The following is a 13,201-nucleotide window of genomic DNA, read 5'->3' on the forward strand; positions in this document are numbered from 1 at the left end:
ATAAAAGGAACAAGACATCGGAGGCTACTCCAAGAGCATCGTAATTTCATAAACCACACTAAAATGCATACTTCGGCTTTTAAAGTGCTCATTCGTATACCCAAATTCACAATGAAGTAGGCTGCAAGCTGATATTAAGCTTTTCAGTGTGGTTTTCAGGCTGTAAATTTTCTCGGAGTGCCAGTTCCGTATTTATTATGGCATAATGCCACACATGCCAGAAGATGAAAACGTGCTCTTGAAGTTCAGTGAACAGTCGAAACTAGCAAACAGTGTGGAATGAAACACTTCATTTCAAATAAATTGACTGCCTCAGTGGAAAAGATTAATAAAAGTCAAATTTCTTTAGCAAACTGGCAAAAATAACTTCATTGTTCTGCAAGGTGATTAATGCTGACTGCCAAAAACAAGGAACTAGAGTAAAATCAGAAAATTGAAAATAGTAGCATATTTTATCCTTCCATTATTATGTGAATTTATTTTAATTCACTTGATAGCGCCCAACAACAGGAATCCGTTTTGTGAGAGTTTGAAACAAGGAGGAAACAGCAAAATCACTAAATATAACAATGGGTCACAGGCGACTTCCTCCCTCCCCATTCCAACGCAAACTGCTCTATGCGTGCATGAATCTGCCAGCTTTGGCATGTCAGAAAAATTTTCTGGGTAGCATCTGTCTGCTTCCTGCTACTGGTGATCTAGCTAACAGCTACACTTCAATTAGCCTGAAGCGGGAGAAGATACTGCTCGTACGTAACTCGACTGTGCATGCACCCGCTGGCAACTGCTCAAACTTATAATTGTGATGTCACGCTCATGAGAAGTAGTTTGTTGTTTTGAAGTATTGCATAGTCTTCATCCTGGAGAAGGTACTGCTCATACATAACTCAACTGTACGTGTGGCCCTTGAGCACAGCTTAAATTGCAGTAGCTGAATATTTCTGACAAGCACAATTGTAAATTTCACTACTGTGCACTGAGCATTTCGTGGGTTACCTGGCTGAATACAGCAGCACTTCAACTGTTTCATAGAAAAGCCGATTACACCCGAAAATGCTCAAGAACTCAACTTGCAACTTTTTTTTAAATTATACTTATTGCCATCACTATTGCATAATTTTTAATCTTGACAGCAACAAAAAAAAAGTATGAAAAATTAACCTTGAAGATTGGTCTTTGTTAGTGTGTGCCAATAAAATTTTAAATGATGGCAGAAATGGCTGGTCTTTTGGGCCCTAAATTTTTCTTTCGGTGGGTGGTCCTCAAAGTGTTAAGTTTTGCAAGAGTCAGATGCTCCTCGATTTAACAAATTCATTGCACAGTTTCACAAGTAAACGTAATTCATCTTGTGTAAAAGAAAATTTGCATTGAAAGTAACCCTTCTCAAACCACAATTCACAATATTTTTCAGTGACCTGTTAGAAATGTAAACAGTTGTGACATCATGCTCATCAAAAACAGTTTGTTGTTATGAAGTACTGCGTAGTCTTCATCCTAAAGCCTTTGACATATTTTGCTATTAGTAGACTTTTGTATGTGGACTGCATTTTGTTGTTGGAAATAGCACATTTTCTGTGCAACTAAAGTTTTATTTTGCTGTTATTCTCTCTATTATGTTCTATTGCTGCAGTATTATTGAGCAGTAGCTGATTAAAGGCAAATTCTAAGTATTGGTTCTTACCAGTCAAAATTACAGAAATGTAACTGAAAACTAAAATAATGAAATATTCCTGCAATCCTAAAAAAAAAATCCTGGTTATTTCTCAGATGAAAAAATTCCTGGGTTTTGCCTCAATTTCCCAGCTGTCTCGGGGTGTATACACCATTAGATACTCAAAATCACACCATGAAAATGGTCTGAGAAGTAATAATGAAAGAGTAAATTTCAAATCGTTTTTTCTTTCCAAATACAAGCTTGACAAATAGAAATACATGTCTCTCCATGGATAACCCAATGACATCATGCCAATCCTGAAACAGTTTCCAAAGAGACGTGCAAAACGTGGCATGCTCATTTCAGACTATGGGCTTTTCAGATCATTCTCATAAATCACAGATTAATAAATATTAACAATCACAAGTAAAATTTGTTGTGAAATGACATAAAATTTATTAGACACTGTACATGTACAACATTCACAAAGAATACTAATGGGAGAAATGATGCCATCCAAATTTTACATTTTAAAAGTGTACATTTAAGAATCAAATAGAAGAATGATATGGATGATACACTGTTCCTTTCTGTTACATAACAATAATTTTTAAAGCTATCTGTATCTTAATGTATGGCTTTAACTCAGCATTGTAAATGCAAGTAGAATTTACTGAGCTAGAGTATTTAATAGAGGACACAGTTCTATTTTGATAAATGTAATTCTCATAAATAGAAAATCTTTTACTAAACACGTTCACTGTAAAGCTGTCATAAAAACATACTTATTTCCATAAGAAATACGTCAAGTAAAGCACAGACATGGCATGTACAGAAGGGTAAAATGGATATTATCAAACAATGATTTGATGATTGTGGAATGAACATGCAGTTCTCAGTAAAGGTGAATCAACCTTATAATACATTTTATCACAGACTTGAAAATTATTTTCAAGGTTTGTACATAGTCCCGAGTATTTGCTAGGGATATATAAATTGATGGCTTCTAGAACAGTCATGTATATGAATTTCATCAAATACAGGAATCCAGTGAATGTATTAAATACAAAAAGTACTTTTAATATCGCAAACTTTATCCAAAATACAGATCTGAAAACTTGTACACAATTGCTATGTGACCAGAAAATCATAACAGCTGAAATAAAAAATTTTGGTATATTATTAAGAATTTATATAGTGATGTGTATGGCATACTGGGAAAAGATCTCAGGTTACACAAATTAGGTCTTATCTGATGCAGGCATCTAATATCTAAATGACATCCCAAAGTTGTATCTGTATTAAAATGCTTTTCTAAAATACAAATACTTCTTGCATAGATGCATAGATTTTACTTTTGATCTTTGCTTCTTGTATGATAACAAACACAGCAACAGAACAGAAAAAAAAGAGAGCAGTGCTGAAATCTACTCGGAAATTATAAGGCATATCTGACATTGAAGGAGTGAAAAGACCCAACACCATCTCATAAGCATATACATAAAGTCAATCCAAGCGTAGTTACTAACAGTAACTGAAAGAAAAAGTGTGAATAATAGCTGAATTGAGAGGAAGGTGTGGATTTAAGGGAATCACATCAGTCACTATTTCAATAAAACACAGAAAAACAAGCCAATTATGACGATGACACTGATTATAAGTTCCACATTTCAGATACGTTGTATCTGTTAGAAAGTACAAAATGGGCACCAATGTGAAATACACTGATACCATCTGTACAGGAGAAAGAGCATGTTACACAACATAGGAGCTGATGCTCCAGGCACTAATATTTAACCTCTACAAACCACTGTCATGTTTATTGCCTGATTAGCAAACAACAGCAGTTATATCCCAGTGCAGAGTTCTGTACAATTCCATATTCATGAGTTCAGTTACATTAGATCCCTGTCCATTAAAAATAACAACGGCATTCAGAAGCTGAAAAGAAATCATTGTTTTGTATTAATAGGGAGGAAAGATGTGTGAAATAAACAAAGGCATCTACATAACAGGTATCTGTCTTCATAACTTTACTCATGAATTGTTCGAGGAGAGAAGGGTGAACCACATATGTCTCGCCTTCCCCATTTTAAGATTTGGGTAGACTGTACAAATTCATTTAAGTTTTTCATATTAATATGACATATGCATGTATTTCTGTCTGGATAACTACACTGAGCCACAAAAAGAGTAATCAAAGACCCAAATATTATTAATCATTTATCTGAATAGTCTCATACAGAGGTTGACTCCATTTCACATACATTTCTGACATGAGAGTAGGAAGTGCCACAAGTCAACAAGCTTACATTTTAGTTTACAGAAATTAACCACACATTCACAGTAAACTTATTAAATTAGTTACAACAAAAAGGCATCAAATGTTTATTGGGATAGGAGACACACGATTTCTCTAGTGGATTATTACAAAGAAATAAAAAATATATCAATTACAATTTGTTGTGCGTATCAACTGTCAGTTCATCAATATAAAAATATGAAATTAATTAACAATCTTCCATGTCATATGTTGGCTGTCTGAAATTTACAATGAAGCATTTTATTCTAAGTACGGACCCTGATTCAATGTTTTCAAAGAAAGCTTTTTTTGTGGCGTTCTGAAATTAGGAGCGTACAAGTGAATAGTACACTAAAGAACCAAATTAGCTTTGTGAACACATCTGCACCACATTTCACAATGCATTCATAATATCAAGAGAAATACGGAAATTTTTTGTTGATGTTAGAATATTCCCTGAGTATCAAAATAATTTTGTTCAGTCCATTTGACTATACAAATGTATCCCTATTCTTTAATTTAACTCAGTGGTCCCACTTTCAGAAAAAGCTGTACTGTCAATAGTAACTCAGATTCTTTGTTGCATCTTGGGCAAACAGTATGAGGACATGTCAGAATTTTGAATTTTTTCAGTGCTCATGATGTCAGTTTTTACCTCACTAACCAAAAAAAACCTACTAGTAGTCATATGTAAGTACAGTTATACTGCTACAAGTAATTTAATTCTGTAGGATGCCATACACATCAGTGTCATTTCAAAAAGGCTCTTATCACAAAAAACAAATGTGGACACATACCATAGACACACAGAGAGCCACAGCACCCTGACACTGGGACATTTAAAATATAAAGATAATTTTGAAAGAAGCCAGGATACAGAGAGAAAATACTCATTCTATCAGGAAGGGGAGAATCAGACAGATCCCTAGACTCATAGTTTTATCTCTGTATTGGAGTAACACTTCCCATGGTAATGTATTAGAGTTGTCTATAAAGGAACCTGGAGAACTTGAAAATTTCAGTGGTTGTCCACTGTCCTCAACTCTTATAAGAGATTGCCAGGGGCAGCAACCTGAAACCAACCAACAACTTAAAACTTCTGAAAGAGATTCTTACTTGGCTTTCAAATCTACCAAATCAAGTGCTAATATTAGCTGGCAATTTAAAAGCAAAAGCACCCAGAAATAGTTCATTTTGACATTATTATTTGCCAAATAGTCGGTCATTTTTGTTTAATGAGTATCAGCATGAATGCACATTTTTTGAGTAATGCAAACAAAATTACTATTGTGAAAGACATCATCTACTCACTGAAAGAGTAATAATATTCACAAAATTAATCATTGTTGTCATGTAGTAGGAACTAACAACAGAGTATAATAAAAAAATTTCACAATGGTAACTAGAATATAAACATCAATTCTTGTTTACTCAGTTACAACATATACATAAATTTAATTTTCACAGTAATTTCTATGTTTCAGACCTGTCCACATCAGGCATCACTGCCAGCTGCATGTAAAATATGACAGGCCATAAACATATACATATCAGGTACACGATGACTTCAAAACTACTTCACAGTCATTTCCTCATATAAGAAGAATTAAGGGGCCTCTCTGCATAGTGAGAAGGAACTGTCTGAGATGAGATCCACACTATATGGACTAGCAGTAGGCAGACATTTACACTTCAAAGGCCCTTCATTGTCCAATATCCTTTGTGATCGAGTTTTCCAGCACAATATCAAATTCATCAAGTGAATGAAGAATCTGAGTGAGGAAGGTCCTGTACTGTGGGTTCCGTAGGAAAGACTGCTCTTCATACATATCCAGTGTAGCGCGTGTTAATGACAGTGGCTGCAGCATGCGGCTTAGAAGATGTTCCCTGTAACACCAGCAGTTATACAGAATATAGATAAGCAAATACTTACATAAGTCATGTAATATTTAAAGGTAAATTTAACCTGCATGTCAGAATGGAAATGGATTTGCAATCTGTCAGCAGCTAGATGTTTTCTTATAAATAAATAATAAATTAAAAATAAACAAAATCACTTGGTAAAGTTAAAAGCACAATTTTAATATATACTGATTGTCCTTCATCAGTTCAAGCCTTCAAGGAAGCCATAGTATCTTTTATAGTTTTTACTTCTAAGAACTCAAAGAGAATTCCATTGAGGTTATCAACATTCAGAGTTGAATTGACTTAAGCAATTTCCTGGCACCTTTTATTCACTATATGACTTGAAGCTGACAAAGTGGATCACTTCAGAGGGCACTTCTTGATCATACCTAACAAAAAACAGTTACTTCAACACATCAGGTAACTTGCCCAGACTCCCTAATGTAAGGGAATGAAGAATTATAATCAATAAACAGCAAACAAGCCATTGCAGATAAAGTAAAATCCACTAATAGCGTAACGTCATTACTCAGAGGAAGAACCCATCAAGGACAAACTGGTTATCTGAGCTGGATAAAACTTTTTACCTACCACAGTAAGGAAATATATCTCACTCTACATAGAAAGATAATTTTGATGTTATATTTCTCTTTAGTAGCACCAAAATTATTATACATACAATGTAAATTTCTATACACAAACACAGCAGTTTGTTACTACATGAATTTATATACATAAAGTATAATTCACAATCAACACTGAGCTTTGGGTCATACAAAGCATATATATATATAAGCCATCTCCCCACTTTCTTAAGTACTACTAGTACTTTCAATCTGGATTCATCCATATTATTCTTTTTGGGTGACACTTTTTCCCCATATGTAATGTATTTTGAGAAGAATAAAGAACAGAATGCAAAAGACAGATATTGAAAATTGTTAAAGATCGCAAAATGTCTCAAAAACAGACATCATTCATTGCTTTTCTGATTTTTTCCAGGTATGTTCATATTCAACAGTGAAATATTCTTACCCTTTATTATTTTATACTGCAGCAATGTTTTTATTGTGCATGATGCATTTTGTTTATCACGTTGCATCAATTAGTACAGCAATTGCTTTAATGATGGGGGTGCCTAAATGAGATTGCAATACCAGGCATACATAAGATTTTTTTGTTTTACTCACCTTGCACATAGACATATAAAAAGCTGAAATTTTCCATCCTTGCCAAGAGACTGACTGGAGTTATCTACTTGGTCCACAAGGTTGCAGTAGCACAGAACTGTCTCATCTCCTAAATGAACTTGTTCTTGGAGGTTCTCTCTTGCTCTTACTGCAATTAAATGGTAATTTATCATCATTTACCATTTTTATGAGGACACGCAAGTTTGGCAAATGTTCGATAAAGATTTCCATATAAATATACCATTTTAATTGCAAATGATACAGACAAGTACATTGGGTATGTGAACATAGTTTCAAGATCAGAATTACTAAAAGGTTTACCTTCTTTAAACTAAAGGAGTCATGCTTTTATATTTTTAGAGGTGGAACAAATTTGTATCAGAGTCCAGAAACAAAGGAATAAATGAAAATTTGTGTATAAAAAAAGTAGTTTGCACTTCTTAGTATATTTATCATGGGAGTTCTTTTGGAAGTGCTTTTTTTAATATAACAATATTAAGGGAAAACAATAGTTTTTGCATTAAATTACTTGGATTGCTTTATTTCAAATGCATTCAGTTAGCAGTTTAACATTTCTGCTTAACATATCTCCATTACTTTTTGCATGACATAGGAGTACAACATTCCTACATGATTTGTCATTTTCCATGACATACGTCAAGACCAGTCACTTCGACTGGTGAGGAGTGTTGATTTTCAGTATGACCAAATTATAACTGAAAATCTGAAGGACATCATAAAGAGTCAATACTAAAAACTTAAAAGTTTTCTGATCATTTTCATTCCAAATAACACAATTAAGAAATATTACGATTTAACTGTCCTGTCACTAACGAGGCCATCAGAGACAGAGCACACCCTTAGACTGGGGAAGAAAATTTGGCGTATTGTTTCAGACAAATTATCCAGTCTTCACTCTAAATGGTTAAGGAAAATCACAGAAAATCTAAATATGGGTGGCCAGATGGGGACTTGAACCACTGTCCCCCTGAACATGAATCTAGTGTTTTGCCACTTTACTGCCTAACTCAGCCCCATTTTAAATAGCTAGAATTGTTAATTATGTAAAAATAAGTTTCAGCTCGACCAACAACCTAAACAGGTGCTTAATTGTAATATAAAACTATTGCATACAGATCTGGCATTTACAAAATTATCTGCAGCCATTGCAACAAATATTATATAGGCCAAGCAGGCAGAAATTTCAGGTCTCTATTTAAAGAGCATATGTATTGCTACAACTAGGGAATGTAGTAAATCAGCATTAGCAACACGCATCAAAAACACAGGCCACTCTTTGAAAAATCAAAAACAACTTTGAAATTTTGCATAAAATCACAAAAGCATAATAATGCATACAATGAAAGTAATGGAAATATTCATTTACAATACAAAAACTGGAGATAATGTTTTTAATGCAATAATTTAAAAACCCAAAACTCTTCGGCACCCTTAAGCCAGTTCTAAGGCAACAGAGTTAAGATGTGCCAGTGTGAAACAAATGACTGCAAGACTGTCAGTATGACAAATCTCACTGTAAAAAAGCTATAGTTGATACCCATCCACACATAATGTTTGAGCAGTGATAAATGTCTAAATCAATGTCAGATTAAGCAGTGTAATAGTGTAATGTCGCATAACAGCTCTGCCAGTGTACCAACAATGCAGACGGCACTTTGGGATGATAAAATAAGTTAACAACTGACATACAAAAAATATATCCATGAACATTTGAGGCACAGCTCCATGCCAGCAGACACCACTGGACACCAATTTCTGGCCATCCACAGCTCCCTCTCTCCCAAATTTGAGCCACTTCATAGCACAATAATGAACAAACACCTCTACATCAATTTAGATTAAGACATTTTATCTTTAAGTAACACTTATCTGCCTGAATAAATGGCTGACAATGAGCAAAGAATGCTTGAAACATGTGGCAGAATGGTAAATTATACATAAAATAAACAAATGTCACTGGTAGCAGAAAAAACAAAAACAATTTTTCCACATAATCACAGTTCCTAAACTTAGCCAACATGGCCATAATTTATTCACTAGAATTGTGTTCTTTCATTCTTTTCAGGATCATTAAATTTTTTCCTATTCTTGGAATAGTAGAAATATGTAACACACTTATTTTCAACAACCATTTTACAAGAGAAAACACTGACACTTAGCAATGAGAACTATCAAGTTCACAGCTAACTAACATTTTTCAGATCAATACGATTGCATTTTAATAGGTGTACATTTGGAAAGAAAATTCTAAATTCCAGGAAAATATTTCTTACCAAAGTAATCCCAGAGATACAAGTTCCTTCCAAACAAGCGAACTGATCTGAAACCCACTAAAAACGCTTGTTCAAGGCAATAAACAAGACCCATTTCTCCGCACAATAGCAGAGTTAGCCTCCCACGGTCTTTTTCATATCTGCGGCGGTAGTAATACTTCACTATGCTGTTGACTGCATCACCTGCAAAAACCAGATCTATTGTATAGCCACAAAGACAGACAGACATAAAAGGCAAAATTCTTCTCTACCTAGGCTACATCTGTAAACCAGCAGAAAAGCTTCAAAAAGCACTCTGTAACAGTGATGAAAATTCTAAGATAAGCCAATTGAAACTCACTCATATGTCTCAGGTTTGTCGCATGTACAACAGTTGAAAAAACTTTTTTTAAACATCTATAGTGTAGCGGTCAATGACCTAAATTTATAGTAGCTCTCGGGGATGTTACTAAACAAAAAAAACACACATGTAACAAATTAAAAGTTGAACCATCCATCAGGAAATTAATTATGTAAACGAAAGCTTAAACCTCACAATACTGGAAAAGGTGGATTGTAAGCAATGGAATAAATAAAAGCAAGGTGGATGAGGTATTCATCAGCGAGTACGCACATGAACAAGAAGTTGAACACTGCAATGCACACTTCAAGCTTGCAACAAGTACTGGGTGTGAAAGAACTAATGAGAAAGAGAACACAGGGAAAGAAATTAATTGACGAGAGAGAAAGATGGGATATACAAACAATAGTAGATGATACATGATGGAACAGCACCACATCACAATATTAACACAATAGTGGGTGGAATACAAATAATATAAAGCTAAGCAACAATACTGAATTATCTTTAATGTACAGTACTGTTATGAAACATACTGGCAGATTAAAATAGTGTAATGGATCCAGAGATAAACCTAAAATATTGCCTTTTATAGGTAATGCTCTTAACAACCAGTATATCCAGACATGACTCACAACTCCTCCTCATAGCTTCACTTTCAACAGTCCCATTCTCCTACCTTCTAAACTTAACAGAAGCTCTCCTGTTTATGTTGCTGGATGAGGAAACAAACCCATATGCTCTGGCCAAGCCATTTCTCTGTAACATATTTTCTTCCAGGAGGGCTAGACCCACAAAGTACGCTAGCACAGTCTTAATCTGAAAAGCAAGCTTCTAAGGTACAATGCTCTATTTTTATCTGACCTCTACTGGTCAGTGGGTCTCTACGGCCTATTCTCAATAGTTTTTGCAATAAAGCTAGTTGAAAAAGCCAGGAAAAGGAATGATACAGGTCATCAATAGATTGTTACTTGCATTCTATTTGCAATTTCCCCCTCATATTTGGGCTTTATTACAAGTTTTTTACGAGACTTGCTCAAACATGCCACTGATCCTAACCCAACAGTGTTTCAAAGCCCTTCATTTAACATTCAGTAATCAGTCATCTTTGAAAAGACTGTTTAGACTGTTTGAAGAATTATGGGAGTTTCTATCAGTGATGTACACTGCTGAAAAAAATTAGTACACCCTTCTAGAGGCTTCCAGTTTGCTCAAGATTTATTTTTGCGAAAGTGCATATGGAGTACATTAGACGATCACGTTTACAGATCAATATTACAAATGTTTCTAGGGTGTCAGGTATCGACCCATGCTGACACTCCCATATCAGTATGTAGTGTAGCCTCCACGGGCAGCAATGCAGGCACTGACTGCCATCCAGTCAATCGTACAGACAATAAATACTGTCCTGAAATATCTTATGCTGCATTTGCTTGACCTGTTGGCGTAGTTCTGTAAGAGTTGTTGGTTCAAGAGTTGCAAGAGTCATTTCTCATCCTATCATACCACACATACACTTGATTGGAGACAAGTCCAGAGATCATGGCGAATTTCACGGGCAGTGTATAGGCATGCATTATCCTGGTGGAACAACACATCACTTTCTTGAATTGTAAATAATAGATTTCAGCTATCAGTTGTCATTTTTAAATTCTATTGGCAGATCTAGATTTCAGGTAGAAACTAGGCATTCTCAATGCACCATCATTTTTTATCAATGCATGTAATGCCTATTGGTCAGGTTCCAGTTCATTGAACTGCAAATGAAGCCTGACCAACAGGCATTACGTGCATTGATCAAATATGATAGTGCATTGAGAATGGCTAGTTTCTAGCTGAAATCTAGATCTGCCAATAAAATTTAAAAAGGATGTTTGATAGCTGAAATCTATTATTTACAATTCAATATAACAGTCACTGCATGCAGCAGCCTTCTGAAGGTAACTTGATATCACCTTCTTGTCGCAGTAGCCGCAAAAGAACAGGGCTAACAATATTCTGCATGTACAGAGCACTGGTTAGCACCTCTGCAGAAACACTACAGTCGAATGTGAGTTGTAGCTTATCATAACCGAGACCATAAGGCCTAGGTGAGTCCAGTGTCTCTTGAATTAATGCACTCTATGAGACAGCACTCACCAGGTCTACATCATACAAGCAAACGACCATCACTTCCATACAGGCAGAATCTGCTTTCATCAATGAAGACCATGATGTGCCATTCCATCTTCCAAGTGATCCTCTGATGGCACCATTTGAGCTGTGCACATCAATACTGTGGCATGAGTGGAAGATAGGCTAGAGGTGTCCATGCCTGTAGTCCCATTACTAATAACTTGTTCACAACAGTTCGTGTTGATAAGTCTGGGCTCACATGCCCTCTTACTGTTGCTATGATAGCTGTACAATTTGCCACTATAGCCCTAACAATACGACTATCCTCACAGGCGTCTGTGCTGCGCGGACATCCACAACCTCATCTACAGGTGTGAAGAGGTTCACATGACCACTAATACCATCATCACTGCAAAACTGATGCCGCACATCCAACTGGTGCAGCAGTTCTTCAAAAGGACCATCCTGCTACTCAGACGGCTGCAATTTGACCCCCTTTCAAACTCACTCAATAAACTCACATCCAACAATTTTCACTCAATTGGCTATAGCAGGGGCGGGCAAACGTTGGACGCGGCTCACGAGCGCACAGCGCTGCACGTGTGCTGCTCGCGTGCAGGCGTCGACCGGGGCTGTGGCGACAGCCGGCAGTTTGTGGCAGTGTAGTGCCAGGCTAAGCTGCGGACGTTGATGCGAATCGAGCACTATGTAGTGAACATTGTATTTCAAGAAACGGAGAAGTGGAGATTTGCTATCTTTTAAAAAGTAATGGGAGAATCATTTTTTCTTTGTGCAAAAACGTGAAAATTCGAAATGTTAAATATGTGGCAGTATTCTCGCTGGTCAACGGAAGTTTAGTATTGAAGGCCATTATAATAAATTTCACAAGGACGAGTACAATTTATTGTCGGATTCTGAGCGGATGGGGAATTGACTGATCTTAAGAAGAGCGATCTGACGATACCAGATGAATCTGTCGTAGTTGGCCGGCCGGAGTGGCCGAGCGGTTCTAGGCACTACAGTCTGGAACCGCGCGACCGCTATGGTCGCAGGTTCGAATCCTGCCTCGGGCATCGATGTGTGTGATGTCCTTAGGTTAGTTAGGTTTAAGTAGTTCTAAGTTCTAGGGGACTGATGACCACAGCAGTTAAGCCCCATAGTGCTCAGAGCCATTTGAATTTGTCGTAGTTGCTGTTGTCACGAGAGATCTGCGACTTTCTCTCGTCATGTCTCTCATCTAACTGATTTAACATTTTATGGAGCACTGTTTTCAAGTTTTCAGGACGACAACAATAATAGCCCAGCGGTATGTGCAAGTTATAAGACTGCGCTTAATATAGCGAGAGCTGAAAAACCATTTGCTGAATTAATAAGTCTCGATTAAGAGCAAACATCAGTGAT

General features: G+C 36.1%; 1 protein-coding gene across 1 annotated transcript in view; it reads right to left on the reverse strand.

The window, feature by feature from the left end:
- Positions 1-2,074: 2,074 nt before the first annotated feature.
- Positions 2,075-13,201, reverse strand: part of LOC126175792 (DENN domain-containing protein 5B) — a 501,428-nt gene continuing 490,301 nt past the window's right edge. Inside the window, exons 20-22 of the mRNA XM_049922773.1 lie at positions 9,346-9,528; positions 7,052-7,199; positions 2,075-5,843 (exon numbers count right to left, since the gene is read on the reverse strand). Of these exons, the coding sequence (XP_049778730.1) occupies positions 5,660-5,843; positions 7,052-7,199; positions 9,346-9,528 (515 nt within the window). The 3' untranslated portion in view covers positions 2,075-5,659. The remainder of the gene's footprint in view (positions 5,844-7,051; positions 7,200-9,345; positions 9,529-13,201) is intronic.

Source organism: Schistocerca cancellata, chromosome 3, assembly GCF_023864275.1.
Source record: "Schistocerca cancellata isolate TAMUIC-IGC-003103 chromosome 3, iqSchCanc2.1, whole genome shotgun sequence".
NCBI lineage: Eukaryota > Metazoa > Arthropoda > Insecta > Orthoptera > Acrididae > Schistocerca > Schistocerca cancellata.